The 13,127-nt window shown below is 39.5% G+C and overlaps 1 protein-coding gene across 1 annotated transcript in view; it reads right to left on the bottom strand.

Moving 5' to 3' along the window:
* LOC113446788 (chondroitin sulfate proteoglycan 4-like) overlaps window positions 1-12,830 on the bottom strand; it is a 41,974-nt gene extending 29,144 nt beyond the window's left edge. Inside the window, exons 1-2 of the mRNA XM_026716597.2 lie at window positions 12,407-12,830; window positions 1,015-1,178 (exon numbers count right to left, since the gene is read on the bottom strand). Of these exons, the coding sequence (XP_026572382.2) occupies window positions 1,015-1,178; window positions 12,407-12,482 (240 nt within the window). The 5' untranslated portion in view covers window positions 12,483-12,830. The remainder of the gene's footprint in view (window positions 1-1,014; window positions 1,179-12,406) is intronic.
* Window positions 12,831-13,127: the final 297 nt, after the last annotated feature.

Here is a 13,127-nt window from a genome sequence, read left to right as displayed (position 1 = left end):
TGAAGAAGAATATGTTCTGTAGTTTCCTTCTCTCTGGAATCACAAAGCAGACCTTTTCAGGCAATGATATTGTTTATATTTACCATCCAATACTGCAGAGGGCAAAGCATGACATTGGGCAAGAGAGAAAGCTGGGTGTTTCTATGTTGGCACCATTGATACTAGTACAAGAAAACAGAAGCCTTTCCAAGATCTGCTTGCTTCTCCCTATCCTTTATCCTTTGCTTCTAGATTCATTTCATCTGATCATATTCCATCTCCATCCAGAAGGAGAGTAGCCTAGGTTTAAAAAATTAGATTCAACAGCCTCTTGATCCATGTGGCTTGAAAATTATCCTGAAGGAATAATGGTGTTAGTCCTTGAAAACAGAATTTAACCAAAGGGTTATAAGAAGCTAGACACACTCTTCTTGACTCGACTTCTATCATACCTGTCTCCAGTCCTAGATATGAGTTTGAGACACATCTTTAGGGCTGTTCTAGAATTAGATTGTACCCTCTCCAAGTGAAACAAGAAACTGGGGAATCAACCAGAGTCCAACAGAAAAGTTGGGCTAACAGTTTAGTCTGAAAGAACTGAGGCACAGCTTGTACATAATACCTTCCCTTAAATCCAAAAAAGTTGAAGATAGCCTTGGCAGATCTTAGTGGAATGCACGCCTAGTCTCAAATACATGAAATCATTTGTTCTATTCTATGGTCATTGATGTTCCATAAATGGAGCTTCGGGTTTTTTTTGGCAAAAGCCATAATCTGGGTGTTCTGATGATGTTGCAGTATTAGATGAAAGTTCTCAGAGCTCTTTTAAGGCATATTCATGATCTGAAAAGAACTACAGCGTCATCTGCACATAGCAGCAAGGCAATGCTCTCATTCCCTGGTTTATGGGGCTAACATCGCAAAGTTAAACAAAATGAGGCTTGCATGAGCCATAAATATAATTAACTGTTAAAAAGAGAATGAGAGAAGGATCAGATCTAGCATAAATTACCTGTGCAAATTTTATAATCTTACCTGTATATTTCCAGAATTTAATTCCACCAAAAAATAATCTTCCTTTCCAGAAGCAAGAAAAAGCAATCCATCAGGTCTACTTGTCTGAAAACGTAATTTCAGTGATGTTTCAGACAGTGTTTCAGCAACCTTTAATTGTATGTAGCTTTCACCATAAAATGATGCTAAAAAGCAAAGAAAGTTATTGTAAATTCATGATACAAATAGTTTATCAAGTATTTGGTCACAGAGGCAATGACAGAAAACACTATCAACCATCTTGTGTCTCATATGGTGTCTCTTGTGGCCACCTGGATTGGCTCTTATACTACAGTTCAAAGCCTTGTGATTGAGATCCATTGGTTAACTGAAGAGCTCCAGGAGATGAAAAGAATCAGAAGACACACCTGAAGCACCTTTGGATGAAAACTAGAAGTGATCTGATCAATACAGATAAGTAGCAAGGATTACCTTTTAGTAATAAAAAATGGCAAAACATCAATATTTCTATGCCCTTACAGATCTGCCAATAGCCAACAGCCTTGTTTAGGAAATTCTAATCCGTGTTGAACAGGGAGGGCCCTAGGATCTACAGGATCTTTGTGAGGAATCATCTATAGGGACTGTGAGGAATTTATAGGGACTTTGTGAGGAATGTTCAGGCTGTCTGGAAGATAAAGTCACTCAGATCTGCTGAATTGGTTGCTGACTAGAAAAGGTGCCAAGGTGCCTATACCAGGCTTTGTGGTGCGATTATTGGTTTGAACCCATGGCTCCTTAAGAAGTGGACAACCAGACACCCCTGAGTCATTAAAATAGCCAGAAATGTGACTTGAAGTTGAGTCCATTCTGAAGGTTTTTCCTCTTTAAGGAAGAAGGTAGTACTCCTGCTTAATTAGATTATTGTTGGATCTCCTCAAGAGACCTTCCTTGTCCTCGTTTCTTACCTTCCTCTTTAGAGAAGACTTAGAAAAGGTGGTCAGCCTACAATTAATAAGAACCTTGGAGGATATGGATTATGTAAACCCATCTCACTCAGTTTTCAAGCCAAAATGTAGAATGGAGGCAAACGTGCTTATGTTTGTAGATTACCTGTAGCAAAGCTGGCATGGATGTGGTGCTCCTTGACCTCTTGTTAGCTTTTGATACTGCCAACCACAGGATTCTTCAGAGCTAGCTCTGGGCCTTGGAGATAGGTTTTTAAAATGGTTCTCTTCATTTCTACAGGGCCACTTTCAGTCAGGATGCCACAGAAGCCAACACTTTCTCCCTTTTTATTCAATGTCTACCTGAATCTTCTGGATGAGGACTAGCATTTTGGGGTTTAGTATTATCAGTATGGTCTCCAGGATGGGGTAGTGAGGCCATAGAAGTTTGTTTGTTTGTTTGTTTATTTTTGTCAATTGCTTACAAGATAATAGGTATAAGTAAAAACATAGTTATGAATACGTGGATACATATAAGAAAAATAAAAAAATAAAAGAAACAATAGGACAGGGACAGTAGGCACCTTGGTGCACCTATGCACGCCCCCTACAGACCTCTTAGGAAAGGGTTGAGGTCAATAGTAGACAGTCTAAAGTTAAAGTTTTTGGGGTTTGGGGAAGAAACCACAGAGTCAGGTAGAGTATTCCAGACACTGACCACTCTGTTGCTGGAGTCGTATTTCCTGCAATCAAGTTTGGTGCGATTAACCTTGAGTTTGTACCTATTGTTTGCTCTTGTGTTGTTATGGTTTCCTAGTAGTTGCAGGATTTGTAGGTTTGGATGGGAAGAAGTCATCTCTGCCTCAAACCTACAGAGACCATTTGGACATGAATCTTTAACCTTGGATGGGATAGCACATTCCCACTGAAGAGTAGTAAACAACTTGGACTCTTCCTGGATTCACAATTCTTGCTTCTTGAGTAGGAAGCAGTTGTGGTCAGGAATGCATAGCTTCATCTGATGCACTAGTCACAACATTTCTTAGATCAGGAGATCTTTCAGACTGACATTTATGCCATAACCATCTTATGGTTCAACTGCTACAACATAGTACACATGGGGCTGTCCTTGAAGACCACTCAGAAGCTTCAACTGATCCAGAATGGAACAGTGAACGCAGTGACAGAAATTCCTCAATGTGCCTATGCCACACCTCTGTTTTGTAAGCTGGGTTGCCACTTTGTTTCTGGGTGTGATTCAAAATGCTAACCATGATCTATAAAACCCTGCATAGCCCCCATAAGCAATGCTCCTCTGTCACAGTGCCTGCCTTCTGGAATGAGGTTCCTCCTGAGATCTGGCAGATAGTAAGTATTCCAGAAACCTGAAAGACCTGGCTGGAGAAAGTTAGAGCCACTATGTATGTTGCTGTTGGCCAGATTCGCCATCTTGCTCTATTATTTTTTTATCTGGATTGTACATTGTTTGTTTTTATTCTATGAGCTGCCCAGAGTCAATAGGAATCAGGTGGTGTTCGGGTCAAATAAATATTTCCCCTGCCATTTCATACTTAACTCACGACAATGTTTTCAAGAGCGGAATTTACCTCGTATGTGTGCCCATATCCCAAGTTTTAGTCCTATTCATGAGAAGTCCTATTCATATAAACTGGGCTAAATAATTACAATCATACCTGCCATGAGACCTAAACATGTTTTTCAGACCACCCCTTGAAATGCTGAAAGATAAGGAAAGGCCGCTTTTATTCTCTTTTTATTTGTATTTAACAGACATCAATCTGGCCATTAGAAATAAAAATGAAACATATAATAGAGGGTTTTTTTGTCTGAACATATACAATCAAGGATTTTTGTTCAAGTAAGGACTGTCTTTTGTTCAAGAAAACCACAACATATGGTAAGATAGCTGGTGTGGGACCACTGCAATGCCTTTTTAAATGTGAGGATGGAGACCACTTTAAAGCTTAAGAGATAAAGACAAAGCCTCAAAGTGAGGTTCAAATCCTTGTGATTTTATGGAGATATTCATGTAGCTTTCTTGATAATGTTGAAGTGTCTTGCCTGGGATGCTATTCTGACTTGCCTGTTTACCCTCCCTCCAGTTAGTCTCCATCCAAATTCAACCCTGCTTAGGAGTTTTTGTTTTTGGAGTTCAAAGATAGCTAGTTGCTACTAAACAACCCGGTCACTTTAATACAGTACTAAAAGTGGAGACACAACCTAACCCCCCCAAGACTTCATACATTCTCCTCTTTAGGCTTTTTAGACTGATAAAAATATTTTGTATTCATATGGTTCAACAAAGATTTTTAAACACTATAGATCTAATCCCCACCCCCACCCGCCGAGAAGGCTGCCCATCGCTTGCATTCTGAAATAAAATAATTCTCAACCTTTTTCTGAACTTGAGCAGCAGCTTTCAGATTATGTGAGACTGTAGAAGGAATTGAACAAGAAGTTGCGGAGTTCGGTTGGCGAATCTGAAGACTTATTTATGATAATGCTTTATCTTGAAAATGGAAGAGAAATGTATCAAAACAAGATTTAGGAATGAGAAAACTCTTTGAAGTGAGAACGGAAATATGCTAAGAAAGAAAAAAAAGTATTGATCTTGTTATGAGATTAGTAAAGTATATCTTCCTATACATGTAAAATAGAGGTCATAAGCTAAACATTTCTCAATCTATGTATTGCCATTGCCCAACTACGTTCCAGCACAAGTAAAGGTTTTGTGCATACGGTTTTATCGGTTCTGAATGACATGTATTTGATGATGCCATTTTCTCAAAATGCCAAGTGTTTACTCTGGCCCAGAAGACATTGCTAATAACCCTTTTTGTATTACGTGAAGTTTTCTGAAACAGCCTCTTAAACCTTGCTAAATATAGAAGCTCTCTGGTGCTCTATTACAAAAGCTGTCAATAACGCTAAAAATGCAAAAAGAATATAGATAAATATTTGCAGAATTCAAATGCTTGCTAACCTTTCCAATGCTTGGGAAACAATCAGATGAAGTGATTGAAGTCTCACCAAGCTAAAGATTACAAATCTGAAACCACTTGTGGCTTCCAAATGCCTTTTTGTGGCCACTAAACTCTGATAGTTTGCCAGGATTTTGACGAAAAAGAAAAAACACAATTGTTTTCCAAAAACTAGGGAGAAGAGTGGAAACTCCAGCCCTAGTCATTTGTATGACATATGCCTTGCTTATTTTATTCTACTACCACTGGAGTTTTTAGCTCCTCCAAAGCTGCTAATAGCAGCTTTTGGTCATCAAAATCACAATGTTTGTAACTGTGGCTAACTGGATATACCACAATCAGTTGGGTCCACAAACACACTAAGTTGTAAAGCTTGTTTTGCAAATCACATATTGGCTTGGTGGACATGTTAATTCAACCAGCACAATATGGAGCTGTTCATAACAGACCAGAAAAAAAAAAGCTTGGGCTCATAGAAGATAGCTTGGTGAAGAAAACTTAAATGTGAGCCAACTGTGAAAATAAAGCATGCTCTACATTACGGATCAGTAAGGAATGAAACTGAAAACACTGGAAGGTTCTTACAAAGAAATGGTTGTATTCACATCTGGATTGCCATGCACATTTCTGTTGAAAACATTATTATTTTTTTAAACAAGTTTTATTGATTTTACAAACAAACAAACAAAACAAAACATCATTAAACATTAAAAACATAAAACCTCTTTCCATTGTAGATCCTTACAAGGCAGGTAACATATTGCTTTATATCACGTACTTATAATTTATCCCATTTCCATATAAACATGTAAATTCCCTTTACCAAATTCCACATTGTTTCTCTTTAATCATTATTCAATCATATTTCCTTTCTGATTTATCTGCTATCCAGTCATCAACTTTATATTTTCCTCTGGCTTGTTTATAATTATTCTCATCTAGTCTTCCTCCGAGGTTTTATTATTTAATTCTTAATTAAACACACACACATAAGACATAGACATAAAAACATAAAACTTTCTTCTAGAAAGTAACTTGGCCCCAGATTACCACTTTTTGTATGGACTTCAATTGAATTCATGCTCTTCTTATATACCATTACCCATCTTATTTACCATTCTATATCTATTATATAACTCCTCTCCACTTTTGCCTCCTCTTAATTCTGTTTTATATATTTAATCTTGCTTTAAAGAAAAATATTTTTATATCTTTAGTCCATTTCTCCATTTACATCTGTCTCATTTCCAATTTAAGAAAGAATAGTTTCCCCTGGAATCACTAATCCGAGTATGATGCCTTTCTATCATTCCCCTAAGTTAAAATTTAAAATAACACCTAAATCCCAATCAGATTCTGCTTAGTACATTCTACTATTTCAGAAACCAATACTACAATAATAAATCCATAACAATCAACACATTAATCCATTAAACTCTATATTCAAACTAATATTTTAAACATTCCCTTTAGTATTTTATTAAAACTTATTATCATTCATTATTAAACCTTTTAAAGTTATACCTTGATATTTTAGTCTTTTATTAGATCTTTAAAAGTTCTGATTATCTACTTATAATACAAATACCACTATTACAATACTCATGTGTACTTTGCAGAATCCCCTTTTTTAAAAAAAAAAATCCCATATATTACCCATTATCCCTAAAAAATTTCCTTTTCTCCATCTTGTCTTATACCTTTGTAACTTTTTCCCCCTTTTCCCTTTCCTTCTTAGCCCGCCTAAACTTTTTACCCCCTCCTCTCCAAACCTCTGCCTTCTTAATTTCCCCTTTCTGTTGCATTCCTCTTTCCTTTTGCTTTCTAGCATTCTGTTGTTTTTGCATCTTCTTTTTCTCTTTCATAAACATTTTTTTTTTTCTTAAGTCCTTCCTTTTCACTCCTCTCTTTCTCCTTTCTTTCTTAGTCACACCGTTTAGTTCATTAAAAATGGCTTCTTCTTCCTCGGCTTCTTCCAGCTGTTGTTTAATTTGCTGACACATGACAAGCGCCATATCTAGAAAACAAAGGGCTTCTCCCATAACATCTTTGCCTTCTTTCTTTATTTTTAAATATTGTTTTTTTAATTCATCAAGAGATAGAGCCATTTTGAATTGTTTCTTCTTCTCTTTCTGTATCCTCTTATTATTATTAAGCCAATCAATTATTTCCAAACTTAAAACAGTTCCCAAAAGTCCCAAAATCCCACAGTCATCAAACAGTCCAGGCAGAGTACAAGCTTCTTCTTTTTACAGTTTCTCTTCTAGGAGTGTAGTCAAATTAGGGAAAGCAGAAACGTCCAATCTGTGCTTTAAATCTTTCTTAGAATTAATTTCTATTCTCTTTATCTTCAAGGCATCTCCTCCAGCAAAATCTCAGAGTAAAGATTTGTTTTCCCAAGCCTCTCCCTTCCCACTTATAACAAAGGAGTTTAGGTTTTACCTTCTATCAAAAGGCTGGTTTCCCTTGTCCATTTGTTAATTCCATAAGGGAGGAGAGTAACTTCCCCTTTTCGTCACTTTTCTTCGCAGCTGAAAACATCAATCGGGAACATTATAGCTTCCAAGTCATTACTTTCCCAGGTGTTAAATATGTCCTTAAGGTCCCAGTTCGACCAAGAAAAAACTTTCTTTAAAAAAAAAAAACTCCTTCTCCCTCCTGCGCATTCTTTATCCAATTGCCGGCTTCTTTATGGTGGCCATAAAAGACCACCGCTGCACCGTCTTGAGAGAAGGGGGTTATTGCCAGCTGGGGGGGGGGTTGCGACGCCCCTCACCCCCGTCCGGATCCCCCCTTTCTTCAGCTGCCCCAACAGGGCAGCCTTAGCCTCCAAATCCGTCAGGATCAGAGGCACCAAGGCAGCTAGCACAGCAGGGATTGCAGAGAAGGCGAATCCCTGCTGTCACCGAAGCCGACAAACCGGAAGTCTCTGTTGAAAACATTATTATAGAGCAAGGGAAAGTGCAACAGGAACAATCAAAATGATTTTCAATGTCTTCTCTATGAAAAAAGAAGAGAGCATTTTGGCTTGGGAAAAATTGATGGAAGGAAGTATGACTGAGATATATAACCCATCTATTTAGCGACCATATGAAGTGACAATGACAATGAAAAAAGTGACTTATGACTGGTCTTCACATTTAAGGAAGGGGAACTTACCAAATTTGCAGATTATACTAAGCTGGTAGGAATAGCTAACACCCAAGAAGATAGACTCAAGATCCAGATGGATCTTGACAGACTAAAACCCTGGGCCGTATCTAACAAAATGAAATTCAATGTAGAGAAAAGTAAAGTCCTACACTTAGGCAAGAAAAACCAAAAGTACACATATAGAGTGGGTGAAACCAGGCTCGATAGCAGTAACTCTGAGAGGGATCTTGGAGTCTTAATGGACAACCAGCTAAATATGAGCCAGCAGTGTGCAGCAGCAGCCAAAAAAGCTAATGCAATCCTAAGTTGCATTAACAGAAGGATACAATCAAGATCAAGTGAGGTACTAATACCACTCTATAAACCCTTAGTAGGACCACACCTAGAATACTGCATCCAGTTTTGGTCACCACATATAAAAAGGATGTTGAGACTCTAGAGTCTAGGAAAAGTACAGAGAAGAGCAACCAGGATGATTAAGGGACGGAGACTAAAACATATGAAGAACGATTACAGGAACCGGGCATGGCTAGTCTAGTGAAGAGGACAGGGGAGACATGATAGCAGTCTTCCAATATTTGAGGGGCTGCCACAGAGAGGAAGGGGTCAACCTATTTTCTAAAGCACCTTAGGCCAGATAAGGAATAATGGATGGAAACTGAGCAAGGAGAGATTTAACCTGAAAATAAGGAGAAACTTTCTGACAGTGAGAACAATCATCCAATGGAACAGCTTGCCCTCAGAAGTTGTGGGAGTGTCATCACTTGAGACTTTCAAGAAGAGATTGGACTGCCATTTGTCAAAAATGGTGTAGGGTGCCCCGCTTGGGCAGGAGATTGGACTAGATGACCTGCAAGGTCCCTTCCAACTCTGATTATCTGTTATCTGTTAAAACCATTGCAGCATCCTCACAGTTAAGTGATCAAAATTCAGGTATCTGGCAACCAGCATGAATTTTTGCAGTGTTCTGGGATAATTTTCAACTTTTCCAGCTGGCTTCTTACAGCAAAGTCAATGGGAGAAACTGGATTTGCTTAATGACCATGTGGTTCACTTAACAACTGCAGTGATTTGCTTAACAACCATTGCAAGAAAGGTCATAAAATTGGTCACAACTCACTTAACTGCTTTGCTTAGCAACAGAAATTCTGGCCTCTATTGTGGTCATAATTGGAGGACTACCTCAGACATGAACTGGAAAAAGTAGTTCATGTAATTTTTCTCCTCTTTCTAACTACTAAAACTAGAGATAATCCATTGACACAGATAGTAAGAAATTTAGAAATTTACTCTTCACACCTAAGTACCCAGTGGCATTCATTTCAAGATGTGTGATGGCCACCAAGGTTTTAAAGAAGAGGAGAAATTCATGGAGAGAAAATCTTTCAAGGGCTATTAGTGTTAAGCCACAATGCTACTGCCCAGTTAAGGGCAGCATACCTCCAAATGCCCGTTGAAAGGAGATCCTTCCTTTTTTGTAAGTGCTCCAGAGGCAACTGGTTGGACCGGGTAAGAAACAATATACTGGATAAAGATGGATACAGGCCTGATCAAACAGAGGTCTTTTTATGTAGGCCTAGCCATTCACTCTACAGCCCACTGTTTCTTAATCTTGGCAATTTTAAGATAGGCAGACTTAAACTCCCAGAATTCCCTAGCCAGCAAGCTGGCTGGGAAATTGTAGGACTTGAAAGCCATCTATCTTAAAATTTTAAAAAGCAGATCTGGAATGTATTTAGGGATGGGAGAGAGAAGCGGCTGTCAACAGATATATACAGTGAAAAGATTTTCAGCATATTACAGGCCTGTAGTCATAAATCAGGCACAAGGTGAATAATCCAAATCCCATTAGAGTCAAGTGAAAAAAACAATTATTGATTTCCATGTTCTGGTTTGTTTGTTTCCAGATTCTTCTGATGAATTATGATTCGAAAACATGCATGCATAACATAAACACTAATTTACATTCTGCAGTTTATTTTTAAAAATGGTAATAACTTTTCTATCCTCTGCAGGCCAGTAATTTTGAGTCATGCCTTTAATATTGTAAAGTTTAAAATGGTTTAATTTAGACCAGAAATCTGTCCTTATAATGCAATTTTCCTTGAATGACAAACTCAAGTGGCCTATAAACCAGTTCACACATAGTAAACAAATATCGTATCAAACTTTTCCACAGATCTAGCAACAATCCTCGACAAGTCTTACATACATGTTACTCAGATTATTATTGTTATTGTTATTATTATATAATGCTAAGATCATCAAACAAATCAACCCAGAGTTCTCACTAGAGGCATGAATGACCAGGTTCAAATTATTCTACTTTGGAGACATTATGCAAAATCATAGCTCCCTAGAGAAGGGTCTCATGCTAGGAAATATGAAAGGAAAGAGAAGAATAAACTATCAGCACCAAGCTGGATGGACTCAGTCAAAGCAGCCATGGATGCAACCTTTGGGAGATCTGAAAGACCAAGTTAGGAATAAATTGTCACGGAAAAATTAACCAACTGTTATAAGAAGCACAGAAAAGGAATAAGAAATAGAAGCCAAAGAAATTAATGTTACCAGAAAAGAAAATATAGCTAAAACTAGTTGATATTAACACCACTCACTGTACTTCTCCACTAGAGTCGTACAGTTATTGGATTTGAAGGGGAAAAATATGTTTTTAAGCCAGCACTGGCACTCTCTTTGGGCCTTAAAGGAGTTATGTCTTTTCCTGGGTTTACATGACAGTTGGGTGGGCTCAAAAAAAAAAAATACACATTTTGTAAAGTGTTATATTGTGCTGTCCTGTTGATCTGTCTTGAGTTGCCAAGCTTGGGAAACACAGCAGAACTGAGAAGATAATAATAGCATAATCACAACCAGTTATGCTAATTGAAGCCATTGAAGCATTAAAGGCCAAGGTTTGTGGTTACTGGAAGATGACATATGCAGTAAGCCGACCTAAGCCACAATTTTTGTCTGGTTTTGTTCATCATGTTGTGTGGGTGTTGCCATTCTGATCTTCAAACAGTGATTTAGGCTCAGGAGGCTGTTTCACAGCACACATTTGCCCATAGTTAACTTATCCTGGCTTGCTCAGTTTCTTGGATTCCCACAAGCCATAAGCCAAGAATTCAGCATAGCTCATTAGAGTAAAAAACAGTTATTTTCGGGTTAAGTAAGTGGTGTGAAATGCTCTCTGGTGATTGATCCAATGCTCAGGAATGCATGCTCAGCACAACATGGAAATAAAGAATGGTTGCTGGAATTGGGTATGTCTAGTTTGATGAAAAGAACGACTAAGGGTGACATGATAGCAGTGTTCCAATATCTAGGGGGCTGCCACAAAGAAGAGGGAGTCAAGATAGTCTCCAAAACACCTGAGGGTAAGACAAGAAACAATGGGTGGAAGCTAATCAAGGACAGAAGCAACCTAGAACTAAGGAGAAATTTTCTGATAGTTAGAACAATTAATCAGTGGAACAATTTGCCTCCAGAAGTTGTGAATGCTCCAACACTGGAAGTTAAGAAGATATTGGACAACCATTTGTCTGAAATAGTATAGGGCTTCCTGCCTGAAAGAGGATTGCGCTAGAAGACCTTCAAAATGATTAGATTAGATTAAACTTTATTGTCACTTTGAACGTATACTCATCAGCGTACATTAAAATGAAATTTCGTTGCATACAATTCTCAAAGGGTCACCATCTCCAACATACACTACAAGGTTCCTTCCAACTCTGCTATTTCAGTCTACCCAGATGTGCACTCATCTGGACAGCATAATTTAATGAGTTATGCTGACATTTGTCCAAAACAGGGGTCTTCAAACTTGACAGCTTTAAGACTTGTGGACTTCAACTCCCAGAATTCCTCCTCCAGTCGTGTTAGCTCAGGTATTCTGGGAGTTGAAGTCCCCAAGCCTTAAACTTGCCATGTTTGAAGACCCTTGGTCCAAAAGAACCAGTAGGGGTTCCTTCCCCTTTTAGATTTTGTTTGGTTGAGGAATGAATCCTTGCCTACTCCGGCCCTTCGAAAGGCTTTGTTTCTACCTCTGCCTGCCTGCCTGCCTTCGCCCCTTCTCTCTCCAAGCGCTGCCGCCGGCGCACAGGTGGCGCCGTCCTGAATCCAGCCACTCACAGCCGGGCCTCAGGCGCCAACTCTGGCAGCCTGGCCCATCCTTTGCAGAGGCAGCCGGTCCAGCAAGGAAGGAGGACCGTCTCCCGGGGCCCTTGCGCGCCCAGTACTTTCTTCTTTCTCCTCCGCAGGTATCCGCTGCGCTTCCAAACGCCGCGCGCTCGCTAACCTGCCCGCCCGCAGGCGGAAGTCGAGCCATACCTGCGAGCGCCTCTCGACTCCTGGCGAGCATCAGAAGGAGCAGCAAGAAGGCTCTTGAACACCAGCCGGGGGCCATGCCGTCTTCTCCCGGGGTCGGAGGGCGAGAGCCACCGGCGGCCTAGAGTAGCAGAGGCCGCTTTCAGGGCCTGGATGGCGGGGTTCCGCCTGCCAACAACTGGTGCTCTTTGCTGGCGCGCTTGCAGTTCGGGTCAGGTTACACCGAGGGGCGAGGAAGGGGGGAAGCTAGGAGGAGAGCAGGGCGGGCTCATAGTTGTCTTCTTTCTAGCTGTTGCAGTTGCCTGTCCGAAGGCTCATTCTGACCATCTCCACCTGAGATGACACAGCAATATATTATTGATAACATTTGACAGAATTGCAGTCTGAGGCTACAGGGCAGCATGTCGTCTTCCCGGGCACACCTTCCCCTCTCTCCCAGCTCTGAAGAAGCTTCTTGGATGAGAAGCAAAATGTCTTCAAAGAAAAACCAGAAAGTCCAGTTGCCTTTTGAAAAAGCACCTTTGAGAAAACGAATGGTTGTTAAATTGAGGAGTACCTTTACATTATTCAAGTGTACCTCAAACAGTCCTTGGTCTAGATGACTAGATACTACTGTATGAGATAGGAAGCCCAACATAGCTGGAAGGCATCTAGTATAGTGAGCTGCTTTCTGTACACCTTCAGTTCCTTGAGAATATTATTGTGTATATAGGACCTCTTTAAT

This window comes from Pseudonaja textilis, chromosome 2 (assembly GCF_049901715.1).
Source record: "Pseudonaja textilis isolate UNSWEBS1 chromosome 2, rPseTex1.2, whole genome shotgun sequence".
Taxonomy (NCBI): domain Eukaryota; kingdom Metazoa; phylum Chordata; class Lepidosauria; order Squamata; family Elapidae; genus Pseudonaja; species Pseudonaja textilis.
This window is presented reverse-complemented; position numbering and strand designations above follow the sequence as displayed.